Raw genomic sequence first — 21,810 nt, forward strand, 5'->3', positions numbered from 1 at the left:
GGTGGGATCTCCCTTTTTATGGCTGCTTCAAAGTAATGATAAATTGGAAGTGTTTTTGTTTGGATTCCTGCATGGGATTGGTAGGATAGCTTTAATGTTGGGTGGTTTTCCAACATCAGCATTCTTGAAATCTAAATGGAGCCCGTATCTTCTAATGGCTATCAGATGTTTACTTTCATTCCATTTTTGAGACAGAAATGCCTCAGAATCACAACTCGTTCCCCAAAAGATGTAAAGGAGAAATCTGGTTCGTTAGGAGTTACTTCTCAATTTCCAGAGTTATTTCTTTGGCCACTAAAAAAGGCATTCTAGATGGACCTTGGTCTGATTTTCATATTTTCTCACCATTTCTTCCACATTATATACTACACTTCTTGACAATCAGATGGAATATAGCAGAATAAAAGATTTCCATGTTAATCACATATTTTATTATGATCAATGAGTCAAATACATAAAATCTTAACTCTTGAAAACAATCTTGACAGTAATTTGGCCTAACTCCCCTCTTTTAAATTCTTAAATTTTAAATTTTTTAATTCGTGTTTTTATAAATTGGGTGTTTTAATCTGTGTTTCGGCCGAAATATTTAATAATTTTAAGGGATTTTTAATATTTGTATTGTCTGTATTTTATCTTGGCTGTTCACCGCCCTGAGTCCTTCGGGAGTAGGGCGGTATAGAAATTTGATTAATAAATAAATAAATAAATAAATAAATTTAAAATGATGGAAAATCTGAAACCATATTCTAATAGATATTTATAATGTTGCTTGATCAAATTAGTTTCCAGTTACTCATTGTTGACTTATTGAGTTGCATTTGGTACCATTAATTGGACCTTAGAGCTGTAACTGATGTGTGTGTATTTGTATGACAGTTTGTAATTTTTGTAGTTCTACAAGTCAAAGTGAGAATAAATATGGAATATATAAAAAGATTCAGCTTTACCAACTACTAACATTTATCTGTCCGTCTGTCTGTCTGTCTGTCTGTCTGTCTGTCTGTCTATCTGTCTGTCTGTCTGTCTGTCTGTCTGTCTATCTATCTATCTATCTATCTATCTATCTATCTATCTATCTATCTATCTATCTATCCATCTATCTGCTATACATGTCCAATTAAAAATGATGCAGACTGCATTCTAGTTATCTCTGCTTCTAATAAAGTGAAATAAATAGCAGTAGCAAACTTCACAAAGTCATTTGTAAGTAGCATGACAAAACTTTTATTGTCTTAGGTTTTATTTGTTAAGCATTTCTGCTTTTTATTTTTTTTTTTAAAAAGCACCACACTTTTGTTGATGCATAAAATTTTCCAGTTAACCCTAATGCAGACCTTTGATCTGTTCTTCCTGTTCCAGATTTCTTTCCTGGTAAACACTGAGAAATAAATGCTGGACAATTGCCCTTTATTTTGAACCCAAGTAAATTTGATAAATATACAGCTGATGGTGCAACAACAGTTGGAAAAGAACCATAAAATGACCACTTGCTTAGTTCATTTGGGATTCTCCACATACTTTGGGTCACAACCCTCTGGAAAAAAATACGAAGTTTTAGGAATATGTGAACTTTGGTGAAGTAGAACTGTCACACATCAAATTTTTATTTGCATTCTTTTTAGTGTTTGTGTAAGTTTTCCAAAATGCACATGAATAATCTGCTGTTGGCATGAAGCCATCACTTTCTTTCTAGAACACGGATGTCCAATCTGGCAACTTTAAGACTTGTGGACCTCAATAACTTGACGTTTATTCCTTCAGATATTACTACCGTATAAGTAATAATACTAATAGTAATAACTTCATTGAAGAGTTTTGAATCAGTCCAAATGGAGCATGGAAGCTATATATAAACTGGAACAACATTTTTATTATTTCCCCGTTTGCTCCTAAAGGCTGCTGCTATCAAAATGCATGCAATAGAAAGATGTCGTTAAAAAACTCTAAAATAAAGTAAAACAAAACCACACCAAACAAAAAAAAGTAGACGTTTTAAAGAAAGAAAGAAAGAAACAAGCATGGAATTAAAAAGGATTATGACTAACAAGCTCCAATTTAACTTTGCATTGTTATGGTATGATTCCATATTTCATCTGTGAAATCAGTATGAATCACAGTTGAAACACTTTCTCATTATGTTGTTAAATCTACCCATAAACATACTCTCAGTCATCTGGCAGGAGAATCAAAATGGCACACTCACTCTTTAACAACAATTCTTTCCTCAGAACCTTTGCTAAAGGATTCGGTTAAATGTTCTATTACAGCTTCATAATTCCTCTCTTCCCCCAAATCTAAAAAGAAAGCTAGTTAGGGATGCTCAAACAACTATCATTTTTTTATTATTTTTTTATTTTTTAAAATAATTTTATTTAGTTAAAAAAAAGAAAAACAAACAAGTACAAATATAACAATATACAACATACACAACAAATAAACATAGATCAAGTCTTATGACTTGTATTTTGGATAGTCACATCGGTAAACTATATTTCTCTCTATATATTTCTATACCTTTAGTTATATAACGATATTTTGAATTCTCTTTTTAATTTATTGTTTCCTTAGTTGGTACTCAATTCCTGCCTCTCAAACGACAATCTTAAGGCTACTCAAATTCCTTGGCCCTACCTACTCCATGTTCCTTCAACCTTTTATTTTCTATGGTCCTTCATCTCGAATATTCCTCCTGGTAATTGAATGTCGAGCCAAAGCAACCTTCTCCACCTTTTAACTTGGGAAAGAAATCAGAAAGTGTGAAGAAGGTTTCAAGGAAGAGAAAAGGATGTTACAAGAAGGGGAAAATAGGTGTGTCAGAAAGAGAGACAATTACAGCACTCGCTTTGTATCTGTCCTGCCCACAATTGCCGCAGGGCCCCACAATTATTATGGAGAGCCAGTTTAGTCTAGTGGTTAAAGCACCATGCTAGAAATCAAGAGACTGTAAATTCAAGTCTTGCCTTAGCTGTGAATGCCAGCTGGGTGATCTTGGGCCAGTCACACTCGCTCGGCCCAATCTACCTCACAGGGTTGTTGTTGTGGGGGGGGGGAAGGAAGAAGGATGTGTGCTGGATATGTTCGCCACTTGAGTTCTTCATAAAAATAATAAAAGTGGAATATAAATAAATCATAAGCAAATTATTGAGCGAACATAGTAGGACACAGTGCTAGATCCTTGTATCTATCTCGCTTGCATACTCATAGATAAATTGCATGAATTGAAATAGAAATTTGGGATGGAACTCTGCTGCTGGCAGGCTTTTTTTTTTTTTAATTTGATTTATATGCCGCCCTTCTCCGGAGACGCAGGGCAGCTTACAATGTGCTAAGCAATAGCCTTCATCCTTTTGTATATTTATACAAAGTCAGCTTATTGCCCCCACAACTGGGTCCTCAATTTACCTACCTTAGAAAGGATGGAAGGCTGAGTCAACCTTGAGCCTGGCGAGATTTGAACCTGCAGTAATTGCAGACAGCTGGTCTTAACAGGGTGCTTTAGACCACTGTACTACTATTTATTTATTTATTTATTTTACTTTAATTTATATGCCGCCCTTCTCCGGAGACTCAGGGCAGCTTACAATGCGTTAAGCAATATTTTATTTATTTTGTTGTCCTACCTTTGTCTTATTCATATTATTTTCTTCTGACCTGGGTCTATTTTAGATGTTCCTAGCTGTCCAAATGATTTCTACAAAAGAGAGGGAAGGGTTGCTCATGCATTGAACTATTGGTTCCCACTCAAGATCAACTTTTCTGGGCCTATCCAGTCCACCTCTAAAATCCTAAGGCACTCGCTACTGACAGCCACTTGTGGCTCACACTGCTTCCAACCCATCATTAGATGATTGTTGCCTTAGATTAATGTGGCTTGAACTGTACAGCCCTGCTCTAATCCTTGCTGAGTCTAAAAGGTTCAATTAGCCAAAAAGTTTACTGCGAGCTGTATTTGAGAGGACTCATCTCCACAATCCAGAGGCAAGCTTTTAAGCCACATCTGTAATTTAACTTTCTTAGAATGGCTTTGCCAAGTTCACTTGTAGGAGCCATGGAGTTTTCCTTTGTTTTTATATTTTATTTTTCATATTTTTAATCATCAGCCCTGCAGCATCCTGATTTTTCCCCTGAAGGTTTTCTTGCCCCTCAGCCAAAGAAAGTTAAAAGGGAAAAACAAGACAACAAAGTTGTTTCTAGCTCGTAATTCTTAAAGACCATCCAGTTTTATACTAAGGTACATTTACTCCCATTTATTTCAACTGAGGGCTGAGGTACAGGCCTGTCAAGAAGTCTGCTTACTTGAAAGTAAGCCCCTTGAATTAATTGAGTCTTATTTCCAGAGAAACACACATGGCTCTACTGCAAATTGAGGGAGTTTTTTAAAAAAGCCCCCAACATCAAAGATTTATTTAAGAAAATCACATAGTCCTGTAAATAAAGTCAGGCAGCAAAGAAAAGAGCTCACATTTTCCACTAGAGCTACTAAGGATTTTTTAGTACTTGGCATTTTCGTATCAAACTACAGGGCATTTTGGAGAAAGAAGAATCAGCCTGATCTCATCAGCCTGATCTCATCATTACGTCAGCAAAGACAAAACAGAATGGAGAAAAAATGCAATTAAAAAAACTTTGGGGGAGGCTGGAATTCAAGACAAGAGGGTCTACGTCCAAAAAGTTGCCACAAAGAGGGTGTCAACCTATTCTCCAAAGCATCTGGAGGAAGGACAAGAAACAATGGATGGAAGCTGGTTAAAGAGAGAACCAACCTAGAATAAAGGAGAAATTTCCTGACAGAACAATTAATCAGTGGAACAGAGCATGTGAAGTGTTAATACTATTTTATAATACCATGGTAAAGCCACACTTGGAATATTGCATCCAGTTTTTTGTTCACCACGATGTAAAAAAGATGTTGAGATTCTAGAAAGAGTGCAGAGAAGAGCAATAAAGATGATTAGGATACCGGAGGCTAAAATATATAAAAAATGGTTGCTGGAATTGGGTATTTAATGAAAAGAAGAATTAGGGGTGACATGATAGCAGTGTTCCAGTATCTCAGGGGCTGCCACAAAGAAGAGGGAGTCAAGCTATTCTCCAAAGCTCCAGAAGGCAGGACAGGAAGCAATGGATGGAAACTAATCAAGGAGAGAAGCAACCTAGAACTAAGGAAAAATTTCCTGACAGTTAAGAACAATTAATCAGGGGACAACATACCTCCAGAAGTTGTGAATGCTGAAGTTTTTAAAAAGAGATTGGATAACTATTTGTCTGAAATGGTATAGGGTTTCCTGCCTAACCAGGGGGTTGGACTAGAAGACCTCCAAGGTCCCTTCCAACTCTGTTATTATTCTGTTACCTTGTCCTTAGAAATTGTGGGTGTTTCAACACTAAAGGTTTTAAAGAAGAGATTGGAGAACCATTTGTTATTTTTCTGCCATTCTGCAAGATCTGGGAAAACTGGCAAGTTCCAGAGTGCATTTATCAAGAAATGATATATTATGGGAAGTTTTGCCTTCTATAGCAGAGCCTGTCCTGTGGAACACCATCCCACTTGGGGGGGCTGAGCAGCTCCAACCCTGTTTTCCTTTAAGCAAGTCTTGCAAACGTAGAGGATTCCTTTGGCCTTTGGCTGCAAGTGGCTTTCCATTGTGGGATATGGTTTGCACACTTCAAGCATATGTTTTCCCCTGTAATAATCATCTTTTATTTTTACTTTTGGCTTTGGCTTTTTATTGTATCACATTGGTTTGTTTTTAAGTTTATATGGTACTCAGAGTTGGTAAAGGTATGGGTCGCGGTAGTAATCTAAAGAGTATCAATCATGTACATATATACTAGGGCAGTAATGGCAAACCTTTTGGACTCCGCGTGTCCAAAAATTTGGAAAAAGCCTAACCTGATTCTGCTGGTGTGTTACATATACTCCTCCCACAAAGAAAAGACAGAAAAAAAATATTTGTCTCTTCCCCTCCCCATTTGGGTAACCCTGGACAGTTGCACTCATTGAAGCTGGGCCTGAAATAAAAGTCAGGGCCTCAACGACAGTCCTTATATTACTGTCACTCAAAAAGGCCACTTGGCGCTAAAGGAATTACCATGTTTCCCCGAAAATAAGACCCTGTCTTATATTTTTTTGAACCCTGAAAGAAGCACTTGGCCTTATTGTCATGCTCTCAAAAGCCCGATTGGGCTTATTATCAGGGGATGTCTTATTTTGGGGAAAACAGGGTATACATTAACAATGGCAACTTCCTATAAAGAAAACTTATATAAAATGTTTTATAGATGGCATTTACCCCCAGCTAGGTTAGCTAAAATGTTTAAAAATATGTCTAGTAAGTGTTGGAAATGTAATCAAAAAACGGGCACATACTATCATATGTGGTGGACTTGTGGTAAAGCAAAATATTTGGGGGGGGAATACATAAATGGCTAGAAAAGATGACTGGAAACCATGTAGATTTTAAACCTGAACTATTTTTATTAGGTATAATAGCAGTTAAACTTGATAAGAAAAGTGTGTATTTAATATTGCACATTTTGACAGCAGTGAGGATGGTATTTGCGTAATGCTGGAAAAATGAAGAAACACCACGAGATGAAGAAATAATTAAGAGGATACTACTGTGCAGAAGTGGACAGACTGGCATTAAAAATGAAAGAGAAAGAAGATACAGAATATTACCAAATATAGTGGTTTGGAAAAAAGGGGTGGAGATTAAGAATGTAATATGTATTGTTAAGCAAATTAAATACCCAGACAAAACAATGTGTATTAAGCACTAAGAAATGTAATTAATAAAAAAAATAATTTTTTAAAAAAGGCCACCTGGTGCTGTTCCCCAAGTTGTGTGAGCACAATTGCCCCTGTGGCCCAGCGCTCCTCAGTATCTGCCATGCCCCATTTATCATGCGATTCAAGGTATTGGTTACCACCTTTAAAGCGCTCCATGGCATAGGACCCGGGTACCTTCGAGACCGACTTCTGCCATCAATAGCCTCCCACCGGCCAGTTCGCTCCCACAGAGAGGGTCTCCTCAGGGTGCCATCGGCCAAGTTATGTCGGCTGGCGACACCCAGGGGGAGGGCCTTCTCTGTGGGAGCCCCTGCCCTGTGGAATGAACTGCCCCCGGAAATGCGTAAGATCTCCGACCTCCGTGTATTTTGCTGTGCCCTCAAGACCCTGTTGTTCCACCAGGCCGGGCTATCAATGTAATGATTTTTAAATTGGGTGTTTTAAATTTTGGGGGTTTTAAATTTGAGCCGAAATTATTTAATAATTTTAATTATTTTTAACTGATGTCTGTCTTTGTGCTTTTAATAGGCTGTACACCGCCCTGAGTCCTTTGGGAGAAGGGTGGTATAGAAATAAATTAATTAATTTATTTATCTTCAGGTGATGTTCTCTTTCGGTTGACAGGCCTCTGAGGGTCTGTCAACAGAGAGAGAAAACTGCTCTGGGTCACATTAGACCTTCGTTCTTGAAGCAACTTCAGAGAATGTATTTATTTGTTTGTTTGTTTGTTTGTTTGTTTATATCTCACTTTTTTATTTCTAAAAATAACTCAAGGTGGCAAACATATCCAATGCACTTTCCTCCCAACAACAACCCTGTGAGGTGGGTTGAGAATGACTGGCCCAAAGTCACCCAACTGGTTTTTCATGCCTTAAGGCACAACTAGAACTCATAGTCTCCTGGTGATTGGCCCAAAGTCATCCAACTGTCTTTCATACCTGGGGTGGGACTTGAACCCATGGATTCTCGCTTTGTAGACTGGTGCCACCTGGCTCTTCCGTGGTCTCTGCACCTTCTGAAAAACCGCATGAAAGCAGGGCCTGCTTCCTTGTGATTTTCAGAGGCTCTAGACCTCTGCAGCCTCTGAAAATCGTGCAAGTACAGGGCATACTTTGAGAATAATTGTTGTTGAGTGTTGGTGAACGCCTGTGCGTCACCCAAAGCATTGTGGTGTATCCCATTTGACCCCATGTGTCATAGGTTCACCATCACTCTACTAGAGGTCTCACATTGTTGTCCTGCTCCATATACTAATTAGACAGCCTTGGAAGAACCTACTCATACGGTTCCAATAATGCTTATAGAGTAATATTAACATGGGAGGGGCCCGCTGGAGTCTGACTCATTCCTTTAATTGCTCCCTTTCTTTGGCTGTGCTCACAGCACGAGGGAGTTGGTAGAAAGGACAACTTGACTTGAAAGAGACTTTATCTTATCTTATAAGCCCCAAATCTAGAAACTACACGTGGCAATCATATTTTGCAGCTAGGCTTGGTTGAAGAGTTCTGTTCAGTTTAAAGGATGAGAAGGCTTGGGCCTATTCAATGGAAGAATTCTGTTTTGTGCTCTCTCTCTCTCTCTCTCTCTCTTTTAGCTTAGCATGAAAAACGCAACCATGATTTCATTTCATTGTTCCTTCCTTGCATATCACTGCAAACAGAGTATTTTTTCTTCTTTCCATAATCTCACAGGTCCTTGATTTCAGATTTAGCACCAAATCTGGGGAAACTGTGTTGATAATTAACCCTGGACAGCATAGAATAGAATAGAATAGAATAGAATAGAATAGAATAGAATAGAATAGAATAGAATAGAATAGAATAGAATAGAATAGAATAGAATTCTTTATTGGCCAAGTGTGATTGGACACACAAGGAATTTGTCTTTGGTGCATATGCCCTCAGTGTACATAAAGAAAAAAATATATTCATCAAGAATCATAATATACAACACTTAGTGATAGTCATAGGTTACTAATAAGCAATAAATCATACTAGGAAACAAAACAATATAAATCATAAAGATACAAGCAACATAGTTATAGTCATACAATCATAAGTGGGAGGAGATGAGTGATAGGAACGATGGGAAGATTAATAGTAATAGTAATAGTAATAGTAATGCAGACTTAGTGAATAGTTTGACAGTGTTGAGGGAATTATTTGTTTAGCAGAGTTTAGTAGAGTTCAGGAAAAAAACTGTTCTTGTTTTCTAGTTGTTCTGGTGTGCAATGCCCTATAGCGTCGTTCTGAGGGTAGGAGTTGAAACAGTTTATGTCCAGGATGCGAGGGGTCTGTAAATATTTTCACAGCCCTCTTTTTGACTCGTGCAGTATACAGGTCCTCAATGGAAGGCAGGTTGGTAGCCATTGTTTTTTGAACATTCTGAAGACATTCTGAAATTATGGTTTGGATCGAGGAATGCATTTCTGACGAATATTACAGCTGCCCTCAAGGCAAGTTATAGCTCTTCTCTAGACTGGAATTTGCTTAAGCATTCTGGATCTCAGTATGAGTTTTATTGTGCAAAATTTTGCCAGTGCATCCCAGGTCAAGGAAGCAGGAGGCCAACCTAGAGAGAGTGGAATAATACTGGCTTCTGATAGTTCCAGGAAAACATAGTCAGTCTTATCTAATCTTTTCCCTCTCTTCTCAAGTAATCTATACGAGTCCCCTTGATTCAGAATTTTCATTGGTCTCCTAGTCAAGACACTCTCTGTAACTGTCAATGACAAATGAAGGACATTTGCTCAATGTCATGAACTCTTCACCCATGTCCCACCTCCCCTGCACTGTGTGTGCCTCACCCAACCATTTACAATCAGTTGCAGACTTGAGCAAGCACAATACTACACTTCAGCACAAATCCCAAATCTCGGAGAGAACATAGAAGTTTTGCTAAAGGCTATAGAGACCTTCCTTGCTTTGGGATGGCAACGTGGAGTTCTAATAATAGTAATAGCAATAGCACTTAGACTTATATACTGCTTCACAATGCTTTACAGCCAGCAGTGGGTTTCACATTTTGTTACCACTGGTTCGCCACCGTGCGCACACCTTCCACACCTGTGCCTGGCCTTCCGTGCATGTGGTTTGCTCGCACGCACGCCTTCCATGCATGCACCTGGCCTTCCACGCATGTGCTTTGCTCACACACAAACCTTCCACGCATGCGCCCAGCCTCAAAAAGGTGCCTAAATAGGATGGCATAGAGCTGGTGGTAGGAGGGTGGGGGGACCCACCCGAGATTTCTGCTACCGGTTCACCTTTCTGCTACCGGTTCACCCAAACCGGCTGAATACCACCTCTTTAAGCGGTTTACAGAGTTAGCCTATTGCCCCCAACAATCTGAGTCCTCATTTTATTCTCCTTGGAAGGATGGAAAGCTGAGTCAACCTTGAGCCTAGTGAAATTCGAACTGCCAAATTGCAGGCAGCTGGCAGTCAGCAGACGTAGCCTGCAGTACTGCACTCTAAACACTGCACCACCAAGACAGTCAACCTGCTGCTCTTAAGGTTCAGCTATGCCAATCGATAAAGGAGACTATTTGTACTTTAGGGTTGAAATGAGAGGATGGCAACCGATGAGTTGTCCTTGGCGCTCTCTGAACTTGGTTGTTTTCTTGCAGACATTTCATTACCTAAACTATCTCTAGGTACTACTGATGTTACCTAGTTTAGGGCAGTGGTGGGTTGCTACTGGTTCTCCCTGGTTCAGGAGAGTCGGTAGTGGAAATCTTCATAGGAGAGCGAACCGGTTCGCTTTGAATATCAGTTGGGCCCTCCCCCACCGCCCCCGCGCTATACCTACCTTTATTTCTTTTGTTTTTTGGTCAGCTGTTAGGCGCGGCAGAGTGGATTGCCATGCCTCAGCTGTTTTTTTACTCAATGCGCTTGTGTGATGTGAACCAGTGGTAAAGCTGATTAGAACCTAACACTGGTTTAGGGGATAAAATGTCTCCAAGAAAACAACCAAGCTCAGAGAGTGCCAAGGACACCTCATACTTTGCCAGTCCATTGAAGCTGGCTCTACACAATATGCTAGGCCAGAAATCCTCAGCCTTCTGCAGTCAGTAGATGCTCTCATACCATACCCCGTGGCTCCTGTGAAGGGGTTGTGCAGTCCTGCAGACCTGCAGTCAAAAAGGGTTCCACCATCCAACTTCTTGAATTTAATTCTTGGTACCTTTACCTCAGTTTCATGAAAAATCTTGCTTCAGGATTATGATCTTGCTTATGATCTGTGCTAAGCCACAATTGTTTGTTGATGTTATGTATGACTGTAACCTTGTTGTTGGTATCTTTACAATTTATGTTGACTGTTTCCTAATATTATTTGATTGCTTATTTGTACCCTGTGACTATCATTAAGCATTGTACCTTATGATTCTTGAAGAACGTATCTTTTCTTTTATGTACACTGAGAGTATATGCACCAAGACAAATTCCTTGTGTGTCCAATCACACTTGGCCAATAAAGAATTCTATTCTATTCTATTCTATTCTATTCTATTCTATTCTATTCTATTCTATTCTATTCTATTCTATTCTATTCTATTCTATTCTATTCTATCCTATCCTATCCTATCCTATCCTATCCTATCCTATTCTATTCTCTGAATGACTGACTCCCCTGGGAAACCTTAACTCCCAAGTATCTCCCATACCAGTGTCCGTTTTCGGAATTGTTTGCATTGTTGGTCATCAGAAGCTGAAAAAGGACTTTGGAGCAGATGTGGCATATCCTCTGTATTGTTAACATTTCCTTAAAGAAGAAGCCTCTTTCCAACTAACTTTCCACACTAACTGCTAAGTCCAAGGAAATTCCTCTGAAGCTCCTTGTTGCACTTAGATATCATTCCTAAATGTATTTTTTTTTGTGGGGGGGATCTCGGTGCTCAGGAGGTAGAGGTAGTAGAACCAAACCAGATAGTTATAGAGGTGCAGATGACAGACTCAGTAATTCCTCTGTAGAACTGTAACAGCAGCTCCTTGGGCAGTTTGAGCTTTCTGAGTTGACCTAGAAAGAACATTCTTTGTAATACTTTTTTGATGACGTTTTTGATGTTAGTTGTCCATTTTAGATCTCACAATATGGTAGAACCTAGAAATTTGAAGGTCTCTACTGTTCATACTATATTGTCTAGTATTGTGAGAGGTGGAAGTATGGAAGGGTTTCTCCTAAAGTCTATCACCATTTCTATATTGCACATTCGGTGAAGCATGCAAACCTTCTATGTGGGACAAGTCTAGCCGACAGATTTAATTCAATAAACCATGAGTTAACATGTTTATGAAAACAGCCACAGGGTAATAACTGTGCGTGTTGCTTGTGGACTAAAGCTCACATATTTCATTGAGAGTGATTGATCTTCTAGCAAGTATACATTGTCTGCAGCTTTAAGCCTGCTTGACAGAAAAGGCCATTCCAAAAAATAAGGCTCGCATTTGAGGGAATACATGTATGAATCAGTGGTGGGTTCCTCCCGGTTTGGTCCGGTTCGGCCGAGCCGGTAGCAGTGACGATATGACGTCACCGAACCGGTTCTTTCTCCCCGCCCTCCCCCCCACCCACGTTATTCTTACCTTTTATTTGGTCCCACCCCCAATCTATTGCTGCCTCCTGAGTCCCAGCTGATGACTAGAGGGAAAAAAACTGTTTAAACTCTTGCCACCGGGCTTCAAAGGGCAATCCTACAGCTGATCAGTGTTAACAGCAAACAAATGAGTTGGGTCGTAAGTGCGAGGACTGGTCATAAGTACGAGGACCTTCCAGAAATGACTCTGACCAACTAGCCACGCCCACATAGTCACATGACCTCCAAGCCACACCCACAAAATAAGCCACGCCCACAGAATCAGTAGTAAAAAAGTTTAGAACCCACTGGTATGAATGTGCAATGAATTAGATTAGAACAGTGTTTCTTAACCTTGGCTGCTTGAACATGGGTGGACTTCAACTCCCAGAATTTCCCAACCAGCAATGCTGGCAGGGGAATTCTGGGAATTGAAGTCCACACTTCTGCATGGGGTCAAGGTTGAGAGACACTGGATTAGAGAAACTGAGGCACCTTTGCTTTGGTGTAATGCTGAAACATGCAGAAATGTAGGGTTTGCACTTTTTCAGTTGAGGCTGTTGATAAGTTTAGGCAATCTGGCAAAAAAAAAAAAATGCTTAGAGCAATTCTTCCAAAGGTCATTTTGTTGGAATCTGGCTGACAGTGTTTAGTTACCTTGGGACAGAAGAGGCTCTCCTAAGCATAGTAGCTGGAGGTTAAACTAATTAAGCTTGCCTGGCAGGATTTGGGGGAAGTGATGATATATTTCAGGGAAAGGATATATGTAGCATGTGCTCTTGATGTTCTGTGGTGGGGAGAACGACGTGAATCAGTCGTTCCTAGGAACAGCTCCTTTGTTTAGAAGACAACTTCCAATTGAACCATTGTCTGCTGAGGACAGCTGGCACCAGGACTTCAGCTGCATTGGATCCCTCTCAAAAAAAACACAACCCAGGGGACAAAACAACACAAAGATTGTGTATTCCATCCATGTGAAAAGAGGAAAAACTTCTGCAGGAGAGCAGAAAGCTAAAAAGGCTGGTGAAGACCCTTCCGCAACATGGATAAGAAAAGCAAGCTGGTAAGGAAACACATCCCACTGCCTCCTTAGCTCTTTAATTTGTTATTTGTATTGCGCTTGATAAAGTTAGCAAGTCCATTTTTATTATGATCGATTGCTCTTACTTTTGTATGTCTGTTTACTGTGAACAATGGGGGCATTACAGAAATGTATGTGCAATAGTTGGCTTTCTAGTAATTCTGGAATACGAAATAGGCTTTGTATTGGCTTGGAGATCATTCTCCTCCCCAAAGGGGCTTCAGTTCCTTTGAACTAGTCATCTATAATCTCTAGCCAGAATATCAGACTGGGGTTGAAGACAACCTAATATAAAGCAGGGAGTAGTTTTTACTGCTCCATCAACGGCTTAACACTAATCCTTTCTGGTTGTAACACAACTGGAAAACAGCAAGGTTGAATGCAATGCCACTGGAATGCTTCTGACATTGTACCTCCGAAGCTGAGGTTGGATGAATAAAATGGCTTAGGGCCGGGGTATTTACGAGACCGCCTTCTGCCGCCAATAGCCTCCCACCGGCCAGTACGCTCCCACAGAGAGGGACTCCTCAGGGTGCCGTCGGCCAGACAATGTCGGCTGGCGATCCCCAGGGGGAGAGCCTTCTCTGTGGCGGCACCTGCCCTCTGGAATGACCTCCCCCCAGAGATACGCACGATACCAGACCTCCGGACTTTTTGTCGGGCCCTGAAAACACATCTTTTTCACCTAGCTGGGCTGGCTTGATCCCATCCCCTCGGTTTTAATTTGTAATTGGTTTTAATCCAGGTTGTTTTAAATGGATAGCCAAAATTATTTAATGTTTTTAAACTGCTTTTAAATTTTTTATGTTATGTTTTACCATGGCTGTTCACCGCCCTGAGTCCTGTTGGAGAAGGGCGGTATAAAAATTAAATAAATAAATACATAAAAATATAAAGAAACAATCCAAACTCCTGGATTTAGGGTGTTGTATGAACTCAACCTATGCGTGCTACCTAGACAACAAGTCCCAGGCAACAGATTAAAAATTCTCAGCCCTATTCTCTAAAAGATCTGTTCAATTTTAATGGTTGTATAACATTAGCAAGAATATTGGTTCATTCCAGTGGTAAAATCCAATGTTTTTTACTACCGGTTCTGTGGGCGTGGCTTGGTGAGCGTGGTGTGGCTTGGTGGGTGTGGTTTGATGGGCATGGCAGGAGAAGGATACTGCAAAATCTCCATTCCCGCCCCACTCCAGGAAGAAGGATATTGCAAAATCTCCATTCCCACCCCACTCTGGGGCCAGCCAGAGGTGGTATTTGCCAGTTCTATGAACTGCTCAAAATTTCCACTACTGGTTCTCCAGAACCTATCTGAACCTGCTGGATTTCACCCCTGGTTCATTCTCAACTTTTTGATAAGATTTGTTTAGCTGCACAGAGGCTTCTTGGGCATACTCAACAAGAGATAAAGGGAAATGCTCTGGAGATGTGGTTGGCTTACCATTTTCTGGACTGGGATTCATCTAGCATTTAAACTTACGTTCCAAGAGAAACTTGGAATTTCCAAGTATTATTATGGTGAGGAGGAAATTCTTCCTCCCCACCATAATACCTCCAATAACTGCTAAGCTTCCTTATAGATGCTTACAAATGAGAATTTGTAAGTGCATAAGTTACAAACAGTGCATAAAATTAATAAAAATATAAAAATAGTGCCTAAGCGCCTACCGTCCCTGTCCTAATATTCCTTTTTACTTACTTTTTTCATGTATTCAAATTATGTTTATACTTTTACCTGTTATCTTATATATGCTTGACCAAAACTAAATAACTAAATAACTAAATAACTATATGAATAAATAAATAAATAAATAAATAAATAAATAAATAAATAAATAAATAAATAAATAAATAAATAAATGTTGATCATACTGATATTATAGTGGTCAGAAACTCAGCAGATTATATTATTTTCTAGTGAGAAATGTGTGAAGGTACTATTGCAGACTAGTTCATTCTTTTCCTTCTCTTTTCTTTTTGCAAAAAAACCTCCCCCGCAAAGAACACGAGTGACTGTCCGTTCACACTCAGAAGGGGAAAATAGAGTAATGTCACCTCTCTTTCCTCAGATAACAACAAATCACCCCAAAAGATCTGGGGCTCTTTGAAATGAAACTCGTTTTATTCCAGAAATACTTACATTCAGGACTTGACAATTAACTCAGTCTTTAGCAGAGCCAACCTAATCTATTCCATGGATTCTGTTACCATGTTTTAGCAAATGTTCTTTTCACAATGAATGGATGCTCCCAGAAATGTGTGCAGAGCAGAGGTGGGTTTCAGCAGGTTCTGACCAGTTCTGGAGAACCAGTAGCGGAAATTTTGAGTAGTTCGGAGAACCGGTAGTAAAAATTCTGACTGGCCCCGCCCCCATCTATTTTCTGCCTCCCGAGTCCCAGCTGATCGGGAGGAAATGGGGATTTTGCAGTAACCTTCTCCTGCCACGCCCAAGCCATGCCATGCCCATCAAACCACACCCACAGAACTGGTAGTAAAAAAATTTGAAACCCACCACTGGTGCAGGGAGGGAGTCAAAACATCATGTTGGTGGCTGTAATCACAAAATTGAACTAGCCCTTTCTCTTTACATACATTACAAGGAAAAGGCTTTGCTGCAGGGGTGAAATCCAGCAGGTTCTGACAGGTTCTGGAGAACCGGTAGCAAAAATTTTGAGCAGTTTGGAGAACCAATAGCGGAAATTTTGAGTTGTTCGGAGAACCGGCAAATACCACCTCTGGTTGGCCCCAGAGTGGGGTGGGAATGGAGATTTTGCAGTATCCTTCCCCTGCCACGCCCACCAAGCCACTCCCATCAAGCCACACCACGCCCACCAAGCCACGCCCACAAAACCGATAGTAAAAAAATTTGGATTTCACCACTGCTTTGCTCATATGGTTGTGGCCACCGTTTTGACTATTGTAGACACCCCTGGATACTTACCTTTCCCTTCAAGCAGCATCAGTAGTAGCTAAGGCGTTAAAAAGCCATAAACAGAATCAACCTTCGTCTCAGGTGGAAAGATAACCCTGAGAAATATAGTCAGAAGTTTGTTTTGTTCACTGTATACATACAACACTCTGCCCCTCTAAATGACTTTACTTTGTATTGTCATATCAGTTGCTTTGGATTACTGAATGCCATCCATGATGCAAGCAAGAATGCATAATGGCTATTTCTTTTTTTTTTTTATCCAGAGATTTAAGTAGCAGTCTTTGTTGATAATACAGGAAAGATGACGTGTAAATATTGGTCATTCTCTTATTGTTTTGTTAGGGACAATGAAACTGACGGCAAGATTTGGTGTTCTTCATCAGGTAGATGAAAGAAAGAATAAAGAGGAGAAAGCTCTCTTATTTTTAAACTGAATGAAGTGTGCATGGGTCAGAAGCCTGAGATCAGAGAAGTAGATGAGAAGGATATATAACAACCTTGATAATTAAGTAGATAATCCTAGTGACCTCCATAACAGTGGTGGGTTGCCCCTGGTTCGGACCGGTTTGCAAGAACCGGTAGTAAAATTGGTGGGCCGCCCCGCCCGCCGCCCCGGATGTCATCATCGGTGATCTGCGCATGCGCGATCCCGTTGCGAACCAGTAGTAAAGGTAAGTAGCACCCACCCATGCTCCATCTGTTTTGGGCTACGGCTCCAGTCATTCCAGATAGATGGCATGCATTGTGTGTAACTCTCACAATGCATTCCAGAAAAGGCATTGTGAGAGTTACTTTGAACTACTAAGCAGGTATATACAAAAGTATGAAGGCTATTGCTTAACGCATTGTAAACTGCCCTGAGTCTCCGGAGAAGGGCGGCATATAAATCGAACAAATAAATAAATAAATAAATAAATAAATAAATAAATAAATAAACAAACAAACAAACATCTGGAAGGATATTTTTGAGTGACAGCTAGAAAACTGGGATTTATAAATGCATAGCAATACATGGAAGAGAGTTGCGGATAACTCACCACTTTGTTCATGTACGGCCAAGTCCTGTAAATCAAGTCTTGACTTTATAGAACTTTCTACCATAATATTGAATAAAATTCTCAGGTAGGATCTTAAACCAATAGAGTATGGCTAGCTGATGAGAGCTAAATAGCTTGAAATAGATGTATACTAGTCTCCCTTTATTTCTTTATCAGCGAAATATAATATATATATTTATAATATATAAATATTTCAACACAAACTGAACTGCTGTGCTTTTTAAGAGAATTATTTATAAAAAAGAAATCATGTTACCTTTCTAATAGAATGTTGTAATAGCTGAACTATACATAAATCTTTTGTTACTGATTTTACAGGCATACTTACTCTTTTCATTTTTCCAGTGCTTTGCAAAATAGAAAAAAAAAAATGAAATAGGGGATGTTAGTTATTGCCTCCATCATATCTATTTACCAATTCATACGTTGACTGGGAGGTGTCTCCAGTTTGGACGGTGAATGATTGGACCATGTGATGGACATGAGGGTGTTGGGCAGGGATTTGAACTTTTACTTGGGTGGGGAAAACCTGGAAACTTTCAGATTTGGGTTTTCCCAGATGTGTCAATATGACATCTTCAATAAAAAGGAACTTTGAGGAAACTCAAACTTCGGAGTCTTCCTTCATTGGGGGTGTTACTTGGAACCCTGACATTCAGGCTCAGACTGATACCTATTTCAGATACAGCAAACCATATATTTCCATGAAATAATTGTGCGTAGTAGAGAAGGGTTATATGCCAGTATGCTTGCCTGGTTCTGGTAAACAAATTTTTATTGTTTTGTGTGACCTGCTAACACTGCCATACCACAGAGGTTTTATGGAAGAAAAATGATGGCAAAATAAAAGTATAAGAATAAGAGAATAAGAGAGAAAGGTTAGAGTTGGCATTACTGTCCATCTTAATGTCCACATTTTCCAATTTCTTGGTTGTTCCTTTTCATTTAAGATGCTAAATTGATGTATTTCCCCTTATCTTTATTCTTTTCTTCCCCACACAGCTAGAATTTTGCATAAGAACAGAAATTCCACTTTGTAACATGTATACGGGCTCTCAAATAATGTTTCCTCTATTATTCTTTTGGAGAACAATAGCTTTCCAGAAGGGAGCCATGTAAGCTTTTCAGCGAAATGCTATGATTCATATCCAGGAAACTCCTAGTTACCCTCAAAAGCAGATTATGTTTCACAATAAACACAAGTCAGATCCACAAAGGGTAATTTTAAAAATTCTACTGTAAACCAGCTGTGGCTTTAATTGGAGGATCGTCTTCAAAAATGCATTTTTGGGAAGTTTGAAGTATTTATTGCTTCGTGCAGCCTTTACATGATATGTATGTTGGAAATTTGAAGAGCAGGTGCTTTGAACTAGATAAGGAAGAGAAAGAAGCAGGTCTTGGGCTCATCCACACCCCTAACCGCAGCATGGAATAACAAGATGAGAGAGTTGGAGAGGACCTTGGAGATCTTCTAGTCCAACCCCCTGCTCAAGCAGGAGACCTTATGATACCATTGCTGACAAGTCTCTTCTTAAAAGCCTCCAGTGATGGAGCACTCACAACTTCTGGAAGCAAATCGTTCCACTACTTAATTGTTCTTACTGTCAGGAAATTTTTCCTTAGTTCTAGGTTGCTTCTCTCCAATGGTAAAATCCAATTTTTTTTACTACTGGTTCTGTGGGCATGGCTTGGTGGGCATGGTGTGGCTTGGTGGGCGTGGCAGGGGAAGGATACTGCAAAATCTCCATTCTGACCCCACTCCTGGGGGAAGGATATTGCAAAATCTCCATTCCCACCCCACTCTGGGGCCAGCCAGAGGTGGCATTTGCCAGTTCTCCGAACTACTCAAAATTTCCGCTACTAGTTACCTGAACTACCCAAAATTTCTGCTACCGGTTCTCCAGAACCTGTCAGAACCTGCTGGATTTCACCCCTGCTTCTCTCCTTGATTAATTCCCATCCATTGCTTCTTGTCATGCCTTCAGGTGCTTTGGAGAATAGCTTGTCTCCCTCCCTCTTATAATGCCTTGGTAAAGCCACACTTGGAATATTGCATACAGTTTTGGTCGCCATGATGTAAAAAAGATGTGGAGACTCTAGAAAGAGTGCAGAGAAGAGCAACAAAGATGATTAGGGGTCTGGAGGCTAAAACATATGAAGAACGGTTGCAGGAACTGGGTATGTCTAGTTTAATGAAGAGAAGGACTAGGGGAGACATGATAGCAGTGTTCCAATATCTTAGGGGTTGCCACAAAGAAGAGGGAGTCAAGCTATTCTCCAAAGCGCCTGAGGGCAGGACAAGAAGCAATGGGTGGAAACTAATCAAGGAGAGAAGCAACTTAGAATTAAGGAGAAATTTCCTGACAGTTAGAACAATTAATCAGTGGAACAACTTGCCTCCAGAAGTTGTGAATGCTCCAACACTGGAAATTTTTAAGAAAATGTTGGATGACCATTTGTCTGAAGTGATGTAGGGTTTCCTGCCTAAACAGGGGGTTAGACTAGAAGACCTCCAAGGTCCCTTCCAACCAGGGGTGGGTTCTACTTACTTTTACTACCGGTTCGCAATGGGGCCGCACGTACGCGCTCGCTTCACTCGCACGTGCGCAGAAGCATTTTCATGATGTCAGGGTCAGTAGGCGGAGCCTCCTGCCAGTTTTATTACCGGTTCTATAGAACCGGTGTGAACCAGGGCAACCCACCATTGCTTCCAACTCTATTCTATTCTATTCTATTCTATTCTATTCTATTCTATTCTATTCTATTCTATTCTATTCTATTCTATTCTATTCTTTGTGGCAGCCCCTGAGATATTGTAACACTGCTATCATATTATCCCTAGTCTTTCTCTTCATTAGACTAGACATATCTAGCTCTTCATACATTTTAGCCTCCAATCCCCTAATCATCTTTGTTGCTTTTCTCTGTACTCTTTCTAGAGTCTGAACATCTTTATTTACGTATATTGTGGCAACTAAAACTGGATGCCATATTCAAATGTATGGGCTTACCAAGGCATTATGGAGATGACATCCTGCTCTACAAGGACATGTCCTTGTGATGTTGCTGTCTTTGTTTCCTCTTCGGCTATATGTGAGGCTCCCTAGCTTTGGTCTAGTTGTTCCAGAGTCTGTGATGTTCTCCATTTTCTTCTGGTACTTCGGCAGCAACTGCAGCGATGACATGGTCTGTGCTTGGAATCTTCTGAACTCCTGTTGGCTACTTTGGGCAACATCAGTGACAGCCCCTTCCCTCCCGTCCCTGAGCATTTCCTTCCAAAATTGATTTCTGTTGTTCGATTGCCATGACATCTGGCTTCAGGGGGTAGGCATATGGTTGGTACTCTCGAAAGAGCAAATCAGGTCTTAGAAGGCTCTTATTCGCACATTCTCACCTCTCTTGCAAAAGAATGAAAGACACAGCAGGTACAACTTGAGTGGGAGACTGGCTTTTCTGACAGGCGTTCACAATTCTGTTGCATTAGCCTGCTAGCAATAAAGATCTTTCCAGACATCCAAGTTAGTTTCCTAAGATAGAAGGACTTGACACCTGTTGAAGAGCAGCCAATGCAGGAAGGGAGCAGCAACAGAGAGAGACTTGTGGAGAGGCTTTCAAAATTGATGTCAGCCCTTTGAAGTAAGGTATGTCAGGCATCCTAGGAATGCTATTTATTGTAGTGATATAGAATAAGAGAAACTTGAAAGATTGCCCAAATGGTTTTCTGCCCTTCTTTACTCAACAAAATCAAGGCGCTCTCTCTCCCTCCCTCTCCCTCTCCCTCTCCCTCTCCCTCTCTCTCTCTCTCTCTCCCTCCCTCCCTCCCTCCCTCCGTGTGGAGTTTCTTTCTTCCTCTTTCTCATGAGTGTCTTTCTTAATGGCTCATTCATTCCTTCTTTATGCCCCAGATCAGCCAGCTAACATGCCACCAGTGTCTCAGTCCTGATGCATAGATTGTTGGATATGTGTATATGACTCTCTTAGAATAACACTAGACATGAAGTCAGAACTACCCAAGGATTAGAACACCTCTGCACCAGCAGCCTTTCATCTGGGCAACTTGAAAAGCAATGCTGGCCTTACATACAGGCTTTCAGTCCAGTCTTACAGTGCAGCAAAAATAGCAACCAGATTATCATGATAGATTCAGTGATATCTCCTTTAGTTTGCTGATCATGTTAATTTTCCTCTCCTCTCCTCTCCTCTCCTCTCCTCTCCTCTCCTCCCCTCCCCTCCCTCCCCATCCTATCCTATCCTATCCTATCCTATCCTATCCTATCCTATCCTATCCTATCCTATCCTATCCTATCCTCTTTTTCTCTTTTCTCGGTGCCTAAGAGTCAATGTTGACTCATGGCAACTACCTGGA

General features: G+C 40.3%; 1 protein-coding gene across 1 annotated transcript in view; it reads left to right on the forward strand.

Moving 5' to 3' along the window:
- The first annotated feature begins 13,286 nt into the window (after window positions 1-13,286).
- The window catches only part of ENPP2 (ectonucleotide pyrophosphatase/phosphodiesterase 2), a 103,024-nt gene continuing 94,500 nt past the window's right edge, over window positions 13,287-21,810 (forward strand). Inside the window, exon 1 of the mRNA XM_070940366.1 lies at window positions 13,287-13,433. Coding sequence (XP_070796467.1) covers window positions 13,413-13,433 — 21 coding nt within the window. The 5' untranslated portion in view covers window positions 13,287-13,412. The remainder of the gene's footprint in view (window positions 13,434-21,810) is intronic.

Source organism: Pituophis catenifer, unplaced genomic scaffold, assembly GCF_029215685.1.
Source record: "Pituophis catenifer annectens isolate HBS135680 unplaced genomic scaffold, rPitCat1.0.hap2 SCAF_3, whole genome shotgun sequence".
Lineage (NCBI taxonomy): Eukaryota > Metazoa > Chordata > Lepidosauria > Squamata > Colubridae > Pituophis > Pituophis catenifer.